The sequence below is a fragment of the Geotrypetes seraphini genome, chromosome 11, assembly GCF_902459505.1.
Source record: "Geotrypetes seraphini chromosome 11, aGeoSer1.1, whole genome shotgun sequence".
Classification (NCBI taxonomy): Eukaryota; Metazoa; Chordata; class Amphibia; order Gymnophiona; family Dermophiidae; genus Geotrypetes; species Geotrypetes seraphini.
Window position 1 is genome coordinate 123309782 of NC_047094.1, and position 15794 is coordinate 123325575.

The 15794-nt window shown below is 48.3% G+C and overlaps 1 protein-coding gene and 1 long non-coding RNA gene across 12 annotated transcripts in view; one reads left to right on the plus strand and one right to left on the minus strand.

The window, feature by feature from the left end:
- The window catches only part of LOC117345566, a 124634-nt gene that overhangs the window by 95616 nt on the left and 13224 nt on the right, over positions 1–15794 (plus strand). The window lies entirely within an intron of this gene.
- TPD52L2 (TPD52 like 2) overlaps positions 1–15794 on the minus strand; it is a 109380-nt gene that overhangs the window by 87030 nt on the left and 6556 nt on the right. For 9 of the 11 annotated variants that reach the window (XM_033914389.1, XM_033914393.1, XM_033914392.1 and 6 more), the window contains exon 2: positions 3692–3837. In XM_033914389.1, the coding sequence (XP_033770280.1) occupies positions 3692–3837 (146 nt within the window). The remainder of the gene's footprint in view (positions 1–3691; positions 3838–15794) is intronic. The other 2 variants (XM_033914386.1, XM_033914387.1) reach the window with 1 other exon arrangement.

Below are 15794 nucleotides of genomic sequence, written 5' to 3' on the forward strand. Positions count from 1 at the left end.
CAATTTTTTGCCTATTTACCAGCCTGCCATTACTATCAGAGTCTCTGTTTGCAGTATGGCGAGGAGTGGACTTTGCGGACCCCTTGATGCATATTTGGTCCGTGTACCGGCCTCTCTGAGCTCTCTTTCGGTTTGGTATAGGGTGGTTCGTTCCTCTGCTTCCCAGGGGCCTCTGACCTTGTTACATGGAATTGGAATCTTGCAACACAGTACACCCTGAAACCTTTTTGGAACTTTTTCAAACCTTGCATACTTTTGTGAAATCTGCGGCAGGAGACCCAATTTAAAATTCTGCACCGGGCTTACATCATTAAAGAACGGGGTGCTCGCATGGGTTTGTGGGAGGAGTCTGTGTGTACCAAATGCAGAGGGGCTCCGGGGACACTCCTGCATTCTTTTTTGGAGTGTCCTGAGTTCACCCTTTGGATTCCTCCTTTGCGCAGCTTCGCTTAGTTCTGCAGCGCACTATAGAGTGGGACTACAAAACGCTGCTTCTTGGCGACCAGACCCTGCTGGAAGAGCAGGCCTCACTGTTCCTCAGAGGCGATTTATTTATTTGACTTTGTTGACAGTCAAATGACTGATTTTACAATATTGGACTCAAGAAGGGCCTAGCTGGACTTATCAGATGATTGAGCTGGCACATTTTGAGCTTTGCTATAATAAATGCTCTTCCAACCCTGAGGTGATAGCTTATTTGGCCCTATGGAAGGTGTTTTTGCGGTTACCTTTAGTCTCTAGATTTGGGAGGGGGAGTGATTGAATGGGGGGGTGCATGGTGTATGTCTGTGGGAATGGCTGGTTTGAGCAGAGTGGTGCGAGTACTGTCATTTGAGTAGGGGAATTAAGGGGTTGGGTCTGTTATATTGAACTAAAAAATTTATGGAGGAGATGAGGGAAACGGATTGTTCTTGATCTTGGATAGTCCTGGGTCTTAATGGTGTACTAAGTGCTATTGTTGTTGAACATTGTCTCATTTTTCATTGATGCATCTGTTTGACTATTTTCTCTATGTAACCTGCCGGTTTCTCTTGTTGACTCCTTAATAAAAATGATTAAAAAAAAATAAAAGAAGAAAGGGATACTGAGATAAGGACAGAACATAAGGTTAAACCCCCAAGAGGTGAAAACCGTTTGATTAACATGACTGAACATTCTGCTAGTCAGAATCAAAGAAAGACAGAGACCTGTGTCAATGCGAGAGAAGAGAAACAAGCTCAGAGTCCTGTGTATGGGTACCATGATGTCTAGAAAACTGTCAAAAGACAGGAGGCAACTAAGTTAGCAATGAACGAGTAGGGGGAACATAACACCACAAAGCCTAGTAAAAGAAGTTGAAATAGACAGGTTATCATGTAATCGAGGTATATATTTGCATTATGGTATACCGCAACAGGTGCTGGTATTTTCTCCTCTCTTATGATGACGTGCTACCAGCACACAGTGACAGTCCATTCTCCACCCCAAGACCCTATGGAAAAGAGCCCTGGAAATCATAAAGCGGTAAAAAGCGGCCTCAGCTCACCCACATGGGAAAAGCCCACATACCTCTATAGAGGAGCGAAAACAGCCTAGCTTCCCGCCCGAATTACGGCGGAGCTAGGCCAAACTGATCAATCCAAGTCCTTGTCAGCGCCTTCAGGTGCCCAAACGCTAACCGCATCGAAAACCTGACACTGCGAAAGGGAAGAAACACTCACCCACCATCAATAATGAAGGGCAACTGAAGGAGCAGGAACCATGAACACCTTCTCTCACATCAAGCAGCTTTATGGGGTAAAGATCTAGAACAACTGCTCTCGCCCACCACTTACGAGGTATTCAGGAAGCGCCTCAAAACTCACCTATTCCTGAAGTATCTAGACAGCTGACCCGTTCCTCTCTTTCTCCTTTATAAAGGTTCTCTTGCCCTATCCCCCTCTTGTTTTCCCATCCCTTAAGTTCTCTCAACTTGTACTTCATTAATCTTTTGTAAACCGCATAGAAGTTAACAGTACTGCGGTATATAAACTGTTATTATTATAGAAGCAAGGGAGCTTAAGCTCTTGAGGATGAAAACCGCTGTTGAAAGCACTCCTCATAAGTGACTTTTTTTAACGTGGGAAAGGAGAAGTAAATAAGTCACAATGGCAGATAGGGAAAGGGACCTGCGGTGAACAGGTGTATCCCAGAAGAGGGTGAGGCAGGGACCTGGGGGGGTCCCGATGTAACCCCTAAAGCTGGCACCACTCAGCCAGACACCCCTCATCTTGAAATATCCAGGCCTGGACCGAAATCCACAAGCAGAAGCCAGGAGCTGTGAGGAATACATCCATCAGCCTGCTGGAGATAGAGAATACTGGTTGGCCAGGAAGCTATGCATCCAATAAGGCTGAGGACAACTCAGTTCTCTCTATCTCCACCTGCTGGTTGATGGACGTGATCCCACTAGTCTCTGGATTCATCTGCTGTTGATGACAAGGAAGGAGTCGTTTCTCTGTAAGTGCCTTGTTTTGAAGAACATTTTATACTTCATAGTCTGCTCTAAAATGATGGGATGTATCAAGAGAAGCTTCGTCAGCCGCAAACCTGAAGTCATAATGCCACTGTATAGAGCCATGGTGAGACCTCATCTGGAATACTGTGTGCAATTCTGGAGGCCACATTACCGTAAAGATGTGCTTCGAGCCGAGTCGGTCCAGCGGATGGCCACTAGAATGGTCTCCGGACTCAAGGGTCTCTCATACGAAGAAAGACTGGGCAAATTACAGCTCTATACTCTAGAGGAACGCAGGGAAAGGGGTGACATGATTGAGACATTTAAATACGTCACAGGTCGTGTAGAGCTGGAAGACGACATATTCGTTCCCAAGGGACCCTCGGTCACAAGGGGGCACCCGCTTAAACTTAGAGGAGGGAAATTTAGTAGTGACACCAGGAAGTACTTCTTCACAGAAAGGGTGGTGGATCAATGGAACATACTTCCAGTGCAGGTGATCAAGGCCACCAGCGTGCTCGACTTTAAGAATAAATGGGACATCCACGTGGGATCCCTACGAAGGTCGAGCTAAGGAACTAAGTCATATGCACTCAGACTTAATGGGGTGGGTCAGTAGAGTGGGCAGACTTGATGGGCTGTAGCCCTTTTCTGCCGTCATCTTTCTATGTTTCTATGTTTGGTGCTTTACAAGCACTAAAAAAACTGTAAATAAGCAGGGGTAATCAGAACACAACTGCTCCAGTTTTATTGTAACTTTAGGGCTTTTATCCCCTCTTTTACTAAGGTGCACTAATCGAATTAGCGCACACTAAACGCTAACATGTCCATAGACTAACATGCACAAGTTAGCACACCTTAGTAAAAGAGGGCCAAGATACTAACACTCCAGTTCATGGATAAACAACTACTTTTTAGATAATGGTCTACTTGAGAATATATTTGAGGGATAGGAGGGAGTTAAGGTGGGAGTAAATTAAAAAAAAAAAAAAAAAAAAGATTATTTGTATCCTGTTCATTTCTCATACAGTTTTATATAAATAGTTGATTTGTCTCTCTGCAATTTGTCCTACTGTATTAGTTGGTCAATTTTAGTTTAGAATTTTTTACTAAATCAGTTAAGAATTTCTAAAAAAAAAAAAAAAAAGTGTATTAAAAAAAAGAAAGCCAACTGAATAAAATGAGGACAGACCATAGAAACCAAAGAATTCTTACCTTGAACAGCTCAGTCTTGAGCTCCTCAGCTTCAGCTTCTGTTAGTGACATCCTTGCAGCACTGGCAGGACTGTTAGCTACATCCACAGGAACATCCGTCATTGTATCAGTAAGCAGACCTTTGTTAGGAGAGTTAAGGTTGATATCTGTCAGAAATTAAAAGGCAGAATGGGGAAGGAGAATAAGGAGGCAGCAGAAGCATTCACAAGCAGATTTACTCCACAATGCATCAGGAAAGAAACCATCTTCTCTAATCCCCTATAATCCAATAGCATCAGGAATTCTGCATAATCCTTCAATTCTCCCCCTCCCCTCATCCCCGTCTTCTAGATTCCCTACAAACGTAAGGAAGTTCTTCTTCACCCAGAGAGTGGTGGAGAGCTGGAACACTCTTCCGGAGTCTGTTGTAGGGGAAAACATCCTCCATGGTTTCAAGACTAATCTGGACAAGTTCTTGCTAAACTAGAACATACACAGGTGAGGCTGGACTCATTTTAGAGCACTGGTCATTGACCTAGGGGCTGCTGCGTGAGCGGACTGCTGGGTGCTATGGACCACTGGTCTGACCTAGCAGCAGCAATTCTTATGTTCCCCCTCTGACTTACTCCCCCCCCCTTCCCGGGTCAGATCAAACATAACTTCAGGCCTCAAAGAGCAGCAATGGTGGCAGCCAGCCAGCAGAGGCAGCACCATGAATGGACTGATTGCGGCCGGCCCCACCAGGGCCTTCCCTCTTCCGCATCACTTCCTGTATTTAGATGACGGAGCAGAGGGAAGCAGGGCAGGCTGAAGGAAAAATTATGTTCTTACCTATTAATTTTCTTTCCTTTAGACGCAGCAAATGAATCCAGAGACTAGTGGGATAGCACACATCTACTAGCAGATGGAGATAGAGAAACTGATTAACAGGTGGTCCTCTTGGCTGGCACTTCTCCTGTATCGTCAGTATTGCTCCTTGCCCAAGCATTCGGAACTTGTAAGCTGCTTAGTATACAAAAAACTTCTTTCCCATAATAAATTCCAAAGGTAATAATACAGAATACAACGACCAACTATAACAAAACCTCAGAAACTCGCAAAAGATAAACCAAACCACAATATGTAGAAAGGGTGGGGCTCTGGATTCATCTGCTGCGTCTAAAGGAAATAAATTTTTCCTTCCTTTGCAACAGCAGCAGATGAATCCAGAGACTAGTGGGCTGTAGCAAAGCAATCCTCAATCTGGGTGGGAAGCATACCCCACCTCTGCAATGACTGAAGCACCAAAAGTAACGCAGTCTCCGATATCCTCAATTGCACCAAGCTTATAAAATGCCTTCTTAATGGCATGCATATAAAATGCCGTCTTAGAAGCACGGACCAATGGCTGCCAAAGAAAACCTCCGGATTCAATCCAAGAAGGTGGCAGAGATTGAGGTGAAAATGCATGAAGCTCATGTGGGAACCGCTTCCCTGCCATACAGAAAGTGGAAGTCAAGATCCCCGTGAGCCGTCAAGTGATGGGCGCTTTGGTCGCTCCCAAAGCTTTGATGTGTCGCGCGAAGAAGACAAAGAGGCAGAGTCAAAGGTCGAAGAAGCACCATGAAGAGAAGCACATGCCCCCCCCAGTCCTCCTCCCAGAAAGCAGGAAGGAATAGGGAGAGCGACTGAAATGCAAGGAATATATCACCTGAGGAAGAAACAAAGGAGAAACTCACCTAAATAGAGTCATGGTCACAAGAAACACTGTTAGCAATGCCCCTCCGTTACAGCATCAAAAGACAAAGTCTCAAACGGAATGTGTCTGAAATTCCGAATAACTATCATAAGAGTCCACCCAAGATAGGGGATCCACACTGATGAACGAATAGGCGGTACCATCATCAGGAACCGAACTACAGTGGACTGATAAGCAAGACATAGAAGCAGAGCAGAAGTATAGAATGGCTAAATACCAGGCAAACTGCCTAGGACTCAAACTAACCCCTCCAGACACAAGCGGAAGCCACAGATACAGACATCAGGTTCGCCTGGAACAAAGGAGAAATAATTCGTATGCCTCAGCTGAGACGAAGAGCTAGGCCTGAACGTCAGCAAGACAAATGTTCATGTCGATGAATCCCAAGGTAAACAAATCCAAAGATACCGAGAGCTACAACGGCTCGCTCACCAACAAACCCCTCCGACCCGCATACCAAGGATGGAGCGGCAAAACCGGAGCTACGAATATCATCATGCCGTGAAAGCGAGCCATGAGAAGGACGAATGCAAGCATTGTTCAAGGGAAACACATAAAGAAGAGTACCCAGAGGTCAGAAAAGAGCGAACGGAGCTATGCACTCCAACTCCCTCGGACTCCCACTCATAGAGCCCGCTGAAGAAGTGAAAAGCTGGCAGTGCAATATAAGGTGAAGAAGTATAGCTCAATGAGGTGTCATCGCTACACAAGAAGCTGGAGCTCCTGAGCGGAAAGATCGCAAAGCCCGGGATGGAGAAGATCCACACTGAGTAGGTATGTGAAACATGTGGGCTGTTTTTTTTTTGTTTTGGTTTTTTTATTGATCTCGCAAAGTGAGTCACTGAGAGAAGAGAAAGATAAGGTACCACCTACCGAAACAGGATCATTGCTTTGACCAGCAACCGAATGATCTGCATACTTCTGTGGCAGCAGAAAAAATGCAACTGCGAAGACGCTACCCTACAATTCCCTCATTGAAGGATGGCCTGAAACTCCAGAAATGCTAGACTGAACGTCCACAACTCCCTAAGAGCAAGCGAACACTAAGCCTCTTATTGAGACCAGATGCCTAACTCTGAGCCAGGAAGGAACCGAGCCTCCTAACCACAAAGACTGGAAACCTTGGCAACTATAAGAGGGCCCATTGATAATAATGGCACGCCATTGAAAAAATCATTTCGCCACCCACTTATACTGAACTATGGATAAGGAGTCCATTAGACACTTTGGGTGCAGACTCCTACACCGGGCACTATCGGCACAGAAGCTACAGCTGCAGCGTGCTGACGTGAAATCCAGCCGAAGGCGCTAAGTCCAGAAATGCCACCATGGTCTCTAGAACCTGTATATAAACCTACACTCTCGGTCCGAGTGACTGAAGAAAAAAGACAAACCTGAGACTGGAAGTGATCAACCTGCATGTTAAACAACCCTAAGAGATGGTCCAAGGACTACCACAGGACAAGAGAGTCCTGAAGGGAATACAAAGATCGAAATAGAGAAATCACTCGTTTGTGTCACCGCCAAACTGACCCGCCAGGAAGGCACCTGAAGTAATGGGACAATGAAGGATGTATTTGAATCCCCTGGTTGCAACGAAACACCACAACCACTACCATCACTTTCGAACCCGGAACAAATGCGACTGCTGCAGCGGTCTCACAAGAAAACGAGGCGAAGGTCCCAGGGAATCACCACCATGGATCTTAAAACGTGTACAGAATCCCATACACTAGTCATCGAGGACAACAGAAGGCGGCAAACCTTACACTAAGCCATCAACCCAGGCTCTGGGAAGAAAAACATTCCTGACCTTCGAGAGGAGGAGCATCGCCAAATAGTCCAAGAATTGGCACAGGACCAGAGAGGTCTCAGCAAATGTGAAGATGCACAGCCAAAGAATGAAGAAAGGAAATCAACTGGTGGAGATTGATAAAGTAAACAGGCTGGAAGAAGTCCAACCAACCAGTCGACCACGAAAGAAAGAAAGGACCTGTGCTAAAATTCTCGGAAAGCCCTGGCTAGGCCAAGAGGCACAGTCGAGCACGGCACTGTTGATGCTGTGCCACGAGGAAGATGTAAACAAACTCCCAATCGGTGCTCGGAAAAAAACAAGTCAGAGAACTAAGGGACCCACAAGAAATCACGCCCCAGTCGGACTAAATCCTTGATGCGGGGAACAAGGCTTCAGGTACATAGGAGGATGGGGAAATACATGGAAGACAAGAAGCTATAAAGCAAAGTTCTAGGCATCATCATCGACTCTTCCCTTTCCTTCAACGACCACCTCAACTCCCTGATAAATCATGCTTTTGCAGCCTCCACATGCTGAGGAAAGTGAGATCCTGCTTCCAACAACATATTGCCGTCCTTCTTCAATCCATCATCCTTTCCAGACTAGACTATTGCAATTCTATCTACCTAAGACTTCAATTAATTCAGAACACTGCGGCCAAGTTGATCTTTTCAAAACGCAAATTTGACCACGTTTCCCCACTGTTGTCCAAACTCCACTGGCTCCCAACAATTTCCAGGGTTCATTTTAAAATGTGCCTGCCTAGCTTTTAAAATCCTACACGGCATCCTCCCTCCCCTAATCTTGGAACTCCTCGAGTCCTGACAACACCAGGCCCACCTAAAAACTTAAACTATCCTTTCCCTCACTAAAAGTTATCCTCTATGCGGGAAAATTGGGAAAATCTCTCTTCTTCAGAATCACAGGGCTTTGGAATAACCTTACTACCCCACTACTGAATCAGGTCTCCTTCCAACTATTCCGTTAAGCACCTGAAAACTAGGCTTTTCACAAAAATGTAATGCTCTCCTCCCCCTATACTCAACCAAACCCAATGTGTTATACCTTCCTTTATTAAGCTCTTGTAAACCGTGCCGAGCTCTATAATCATGGAGAGGATGCGGTATATAAACTTAAGGTTTAGTTTAGAGAAAGTGTATGACGTTAAATTCTTCTTTTGTAAAATTAAAATATTTGTTTCTTTTTTTTCTCTAAATGGGCAATATTGTTCACGACACATGTTGAGAAGGCCTAAATAAGAAGGTCCTTATGACCTGGTGGAATACACTTGGAAGGTTTCTTCACTGCAGCGCGAGACCAGCCTGAGCGTAGCAGAAGGAAATACAAGCCGCCAACCAATTGGACAAGGTGCGCTTGGAAACAGGGTGACCCAACCAGTTAGGGTCAAAAGACAGAAACAATTGAGGAACCGTCCAATGAGACTGAGTGCGTTGAAGATAGAAAGCCAACGCCCTCTTACAGTCAAGAGTATGCAACGCCACCTCTCCAGGATGAGAATGTGGCTTGGGGAAAAAGACAGGAAGCACAATGGACTGATTGAGATGGAAATCAGACACCACCTTGGGCAAGAACTTGGGATGAGTGCGGAGAACCACCTTGTCATGATGGAAAACAGTAAAAGGCGGATCCGCCACCAAAGCCTGCAGCTCATTAATCCTACGAGCAGAGGTGAGCGCAAGCAAAAAGATCACCTTCCAAGTAAGGAACTTCAGGTGAGACTTATCCATAGGCTCAAACGGAGGCTTCATGAGCTGAGCAAGAACCACGTTGAGATCCCAAACCATAGGAGGAGGCTTGAGAGGAGGATGGACATTCAAAAGCCCTCTCATAAAACGAGAAACCAAAGGGTGGACAGAAATGGGTTTCCCATCAAGATGCTGATGGAAGGAAGCAATCGCACTAAGATGGACCCGAACAGAGTTCGTCTTAAGGCCAGAGTGAGACAAATGAAGTAAATATTCCAAAACCGAAGACAAAGAAGCTGACAAAGGATGAAGAGAATGCGAAGCACACCAGGAAGTGAATCTAGTCCACTTCTGGGAATAACATTGCAGTGTCGAAGCCTTACGAGAGGCCTCCAAAACATCCCCCACCGACTGGGACAACTGAACAGAAGGAATCAGGTGGAAAGGAACCAAGCCGTCAGATGCAGAGACTGCAGATTGGGATGCAACAGCGACCCCTGACTCTGAGACAGCAGAGAAGGAAAAACAGGCAGAAGAAGAGGCTCCTGGATACTGAGCTGAAGCAGTAGGGAGAACCAGGGTTGCCGAGGTCATCGAGGCGCAATCAGGATCAGATCGGCATGGGTCGACTTGAGATGTACCAGCAAAATTAGAGGAAAATTAGAGGAAAAGGCGGGAACGCATAAAGGAACTTCCCCTCCCAAGCCAGGAGGAAAGCATCCGCCTCGAGACGATCCGGCGAGTATATCCTGGAACAGAAGAGAGGCAACTTGTGATTGAGGGGGGAAGTAAACAGATCTATCTGAGGAGTCCCCCAGTGCTCGAACACCCGACGTAAAGTCGGAGAATGCAGAGACCATTCGTGCGGCCGCAGGAGGCGACTCAGTTTGTTCGCCAAACAGTTGCGTTCTCCCTGAATGTAAACCACACGAAGGAAGATGTTGTGTCGGAAGGCCCAATCCCAAAGGCGAAGGGCCTCCCTGCATAGAGACAGGGACCCCGTTCCCCCGTTTGTTGACGTAGTACATCGCCACCTGATTATCCGTGCGTACGAGGACCACCTGGTCCCGAAGCAGATGACAAAAATCCACTACCGCCAAGTAAATGGCCCGAAGCTCCAGCAGATTGATGTGACAGCGGCGATCCGCTGCCGACCAAGCCCCCTGGGTCCGAAGACCGTCGAGGTGCGCCCCCCAAGCACACTCCAACGAGTCCGTTGTCAGAACCTTGCAATGCGGAGGAGCAAGAAAGAGCAAACCCCTGGAAAGATTTGAAGAGTCGGTCCACCAACGGAGCGAACGCCTCAAAGAAGGAGTCACCGCAATGAGACGGGAAACCGAGTCCTGATCCTGTCGCCATTGGGACGCCAAAGTCCACTGAGGAATCCGAAGGTGCAACCAGGCGAACGGCGTGACATGGACAGTGGAGGTCATGTGACCCAAGAGGACCATCATCTGCTTGGCTGAGACCCATGACCGCAGGGAAACCTGCTCGCACAGTCTGACAAGAGCCTCCTGCCAAGTCAGAGGCAGGAATGAGCGAAGTTGAACCGTGTCCAGCACGGCTCCGATGAATTGCAGAGACTGCGAGGGGCATAGCTGGGACTTGGGAAAGTTCACCTCGAACCCCAGACACTGAAGATAGGTAATAGTCTGTTGGGTCGCTGCAATAACCCCCTCCCTCGACTGCGCCTTGATCAACCAGTCTAAACTAAACTAAACTAAACCTTAGGTTTGTATACTGCATCATCTCCACATTCGTAGAGCTCGGCACGGTTTACAGGAGATGGGATAGAAAGGAACTACAATGAAAGGTAGAGGTTTACAGGAGATGGGATAGAAAGGAACTACAGTGAAGGGTTAGAGGACTAAGTATGGAGAGATTTTTTGAGGGCTTAGAATGCCAGAGATGGAGAAAGTATCAGATTTTTTAAAATAGCCAGGTCTTCAGATGTTTACGGAAAAGTTGGAGGGAACTCAGGTTCCGAAGAGGGGAGGAAAGGTTGTTCCAGAGCTCGGTGATTCTGAAGGGAAAGGAGGTCCCTAGTTTTCCTTTATGGGAGATGCCTCTTAATGAGGGGAAGGAAAATTTTAATTTGTGGGTGGATCTGATGGTATTAGGGTTTGAGGAGTTCCAAGAAAGAGGGATACATGGAGGGAGGATCCCATGTAGGATTTTGAAAGCTAGACAGGCGCATTTGAAGTGGATCCTGGCGATTATCGGTAGCCAGTGAAGCTTGGACAGAAGCGGAGAGACATGGTCAAATTTACTTTTTGCGAAGATCAGCTTGGCCGCGGCATTCTGAATCCGCTGGAGTCTATGAAGGTTTTTCTTAGTTAGGTTTAAGTAAATAGAGTTGCAATAGTCCAATCTGGAAAGGATGATGGATTAGACAAGTACGGTAAAGTGATTTTGATGGAAACAGGATCTAAGTTTCCTCAGCATGTGAAGGCTGAAAAAGCAGTCGTCGAGGTAAGGGAAGACCTGAAGGCCCCGGGACCGCAGAGCCACCGCGACAACTACAAGACACTTCGTGAAGACTCGAGGGGACGAAGCCAGCCCAAAGGGGAGGACCCGGTACTGAAGGTGCAACTCCCCCACCTGAAAATGCAGGAACCGGCGAAAGGCGGGATGCACTGGAACATGGGTGTAAGTCTCCTTCAGATCGAGGGAGCACAGCCAGTCCCCCTCGTCGAGCAGCGGGTACAGAACCGGAAGGGAGAGCATCCTGAACTTCTCCCGAACCAGGTACCGGTTGAGACATCTGAGGTCTAAGATCGGGCGAAGGTCCCCGGTCTTCTTGGGGACCAAGAAGTAACGGGAATAGAACCCCCAGCCCTACTGACAAGGGGGAACAAGCTCCACAACCCGGAGGCGCAGAAGGGCCCGGGCTTCCGACAACAACAGGGCCAACTGTGCCCGATTCGAAGGGCACACGCTGGGCGGACTGTCGGGTGGAACCTCCCGGAAATTCAAAGAGTAACCGTTCGCCACGACATTGAGGACCCAAGCGTCCGAGGTGATGCGCGTCCAACTGGGGTAAAAAGCATAGAGTCGGCCCCCGATGGGAAGCCGGGCTGGTGGCCCCCAATTGCTCAGACTGTCAAAAGGACGGTGCAGGTTTAGACGCCGCCAGTGCCTCAGACTTTTGCTGCGCCCGGGACTACTGAGGCGGACGTCGATGCGGCGGCCTCGAGAAAGCCGGAGTCGATTTCTGTGGGTACCGCCGGGGCGGAGCCCGATAGGTCTTGGTAGGTGCAGGCTTCGCCTTGGGTCTTACCAGGGAAGCAAAGGACCTCTCATGCTCAGATAGGCGCTTCGTAGCCGCCTCGATAGAGCCATCAAAGAGTTCTGAGCCCACACAGGGAAGGTTAGCGAGGCGATCCTGAAGATTAGGATCCGTATCCACAAACCTGAGCCACGCCAACCGGCGCATGGCGACAGCGAACGCAGAGACCCTAGAGGTGAGCTCAAAGGCGTCGTAGGTGGCATGAAAAAGGTACAGACGCAGCTGAGAGAGGGACTCGATCAACTGCCCAAATTCCTCCCGGTGAGAATCCGGCAAAACCCCCTGAAAAGCGGGCAGGGATTTTACCAAACGCTTGAGGTAAGATGTGTAAGTAAAGGAGTAATTCAGAACGCGATTGGCCATCATTGAGTTCTGGTACAGCCTCCTCCCAAACTTATCGAGAGTTCTGCCCTCGCACCCCGGGAGAGCCGCAGCAGAAATCCGAGATGGGTGAGATTTCTTAAGCGAGGACTCCACCAACAGCGACTGGTGAGACAGCTGGGCCTGCTTGAACCCCGGACACGGCACCGTCTGGTACTTAGACTCCATCTTAGATGGAACAGCAGTAACAGCATAGGGAGTCTCCAGGTTCCACAGAAAAGCCTGACGGAGCACCGGGTTCAAGGGAAGCCGGAGAGACTCCCGGGGCGGGGAAGGCAAGTCCATCTCCACCAGGAACTCCTTTGTATATTTGGAGTCCGACTTAAGGTCCAAATCCACATAGATGGATCCAAGATGGCTGCCGCTATCTGTTGCTGACAAGACGCTGGAGAGTGTCTTTCTTACCTACCTACCAGAATAATGCCGAAGAGAAGGGGTAGGAGCGTTGGTGGAGCCTCCCAGTGCTCGAGACCCGCAGTTCTCACTATCGACGACATTTTCCGGCGTCTTCAAAGCGAGTCGAGTCGCTTGGGGAATCGCCCGTTGGGAGCGCCGGCTGATAGGAGTGTCTCGGCGGATACCCCCGGGCTGGACGTCCCGCTGAGCCCCGACGTCAGGACACCTCCTCTACAGCCGTTGCCGCTGGGAGCTAGCTCTCCGAGGGAGGAGAGCATGTCCGAAGAGGCAGAGTTTTCTTCTCGAGAGGCCAGTGAAGTGGAAGGCTCGCTGCAGGGAACAGCACAAGGGGAATTTCTCCTTGTAAAAGAACCAGCGACCGGGACAACTGTGCTTAAGGGTCCACAAGGCACAGGGGAGGTAAAACACTCAGATGAACCAACTAACATTGCACAAGTACTTTCCTTTGCCCCTATCCGACCCCCAGAGGTTACACTGGAATCGTTATGGGATTTGGTTTCTAGTCTGGGTAATTCTCTCAATCCTCAGATAAAGAACTTGGAAAAAGAATTAGAATTTCAGAAAGAAGAAATTAAAAATGTGAAACAGGACATTGTAGTCATAAAAACTGAGATTCAAGAAGAAAAGAAGGACTTAAAAATGTTTAAGAGCAACCAAGATTTGATTGTGAAAGATAATCTTAATATGAGAAGAAAATTTGAAGTACTTGAAAATAATAGTCGGTTTAACAATTTACGTTTGATTAATTTTCCAAAGGTTGTGTCAATTCCTCCAGGAGAAATGATAAAATGGTACTTTCTGGAAAATTTAAAAATTCCTGAGAGTTCATTGCCACCATTGTCAAGAGTGTACTATTTGCCTAATAAAAAAAATCAGGATTCTCAAAAAAAAGATGAGGATGGTAGACCACAGGAAAATCCTTTGGATATTACTGCTTTATTGGAACAATCTGATAGAGAGGTGGCTAGTCCAGCCACTCTCTTACTGACTGTAGCTTTGGCTCCAGACAGAGATTGGATTCTTAAACTTTTCTTTAAAAATAGATCCAGAGATTTCCTTGGCTTCCATATTCAAGTTTTTCCTGATGTTTCGAGAGAAACTCAGAAAAGAAGGAGGGAATTTTTATTGTTAAAACCAGGTGTGACCCAGGTGGGGGGATTATTTTTTCTTAGATACCCTTGTAAGTGTGTAATTAGGTATAATTCCCTCAAATATATTTTCTTTGAACCATCTCATTTGACTGCTTTTCTCTCCATGAAGCGCCTTGAAAAAGGAGAAACATCGGTGTCTTAATTAATTAAGCTCTCTTTCAGCACAGATGACATGTTTTGGTTAATTTTGTTATTGTACTATATTTACTCCTAATTCCTTAATCCTGGATCCATTGTTGAGGACTAGTGTACGATTAAGTTACCTTTTATGTAATTTTGGTTTATTTTCAAGTTTGAGAATAATCAATGATATGTTTTCTTGATTGCACTTTTCTGTACAAGATTGTATGCTTGTTAAAATTTCAAAAATTTATAAATAAATAATAATAAAGGTCCAAATCCAGTGCCCGCCCCATGTCCATGACAAATTGTGAAAACGAAGATGGGCGAACTCCGGCCCATTCGTCCGTGGGGGTAGGCGAGTGAGAACGGCGAGCCGCCGAAAAGGAGGGCGAAGCCTCACATGAATAGCGGGGTTCACGGCCAACACCCTGTTCCGAACCTGAAGAGGCAGCGCCCAAGGAACGCACCGGCGTCGAGGACCGACGAGGCCTCAAGGACCCCCGCGGTGAAGACCTAGGGGTGGGCGGTACTGAAACCCGCCGATGCCTCTGAGAAGGGTCCCGAGAGCTCCATGGAGATCCTATCGATAGTAAGGCGGTCCGGCCCCGGGCTCCCAACCGAGGAGGCGACTGGAGCAACTGGGGATTGGAGAGAGACAGATCAGAGACTCGAAGAGCCTCGACGGTACAGGACGTCAGAGAGCATCCCCGCCTCGGAGGGGAATCCCGGGGACGCTTCGACAAACGACGGAGTGGGGACGAAGGATGCTTCGATCGATGCTTCGACCTCGGCAAGCCCGAGGGCGATGAACGGCCCGACGCGAGGAATCGGAAGAAGAGAGGCACCGGGACCGGCGCACCTTGCCCCGAGGGGCCCCAACGCCCCGCTCAGGCTGGTCCGAAGTCGAGGCAGGCTGCAAGTGGGCCAACGCCAAGGACAGCTCCGACGATATTAAGGCACGGAACACGTCCTGGAACACCGGACCCGCCATCATGGACGGCATCTCCGAGGTCACAGTGCATTCCACCGAGGGCGACCTCGACACAGAGTATTCCCTAGGAGTGGACACATGCACAGGTTTGGAGGTCCGGACCGGGGCCGAGGCTGGCGCACCCCCTCCATGCACCGCAGCCGTCCCCGTGGATGACTTCTTCGCCGGTGTGGAACCTGAGGAGAGAAGCGGGGACTTACCCGGGGCTGATGACTTCGAGGTCGATGTCGAGGACTTTGAAGCCGAGGACAGCCGTGGCGGGGCCGAGGTCACCGAGGCCAAGGCCGGGGCCGAAGCCAAGGCTGACGTCGAGGCCGGGACCGAGGCCAGCTCCACAACAAACAGGTCCGCCATCTGAGCCTGACGGCGACGGAGAGTCCGAGATTGAAAAGTTGCGCACCGGGGGCAGGAATGGGTGGGATGATCAGCCCCCAAGCACAAAAGGCACCACCGATGGGGGTCGATGATCGACAGCAGCCGATCACACCTGGTGCACTTTTTAAAACCGGACAAGGGCCGGGACATGAAAAACA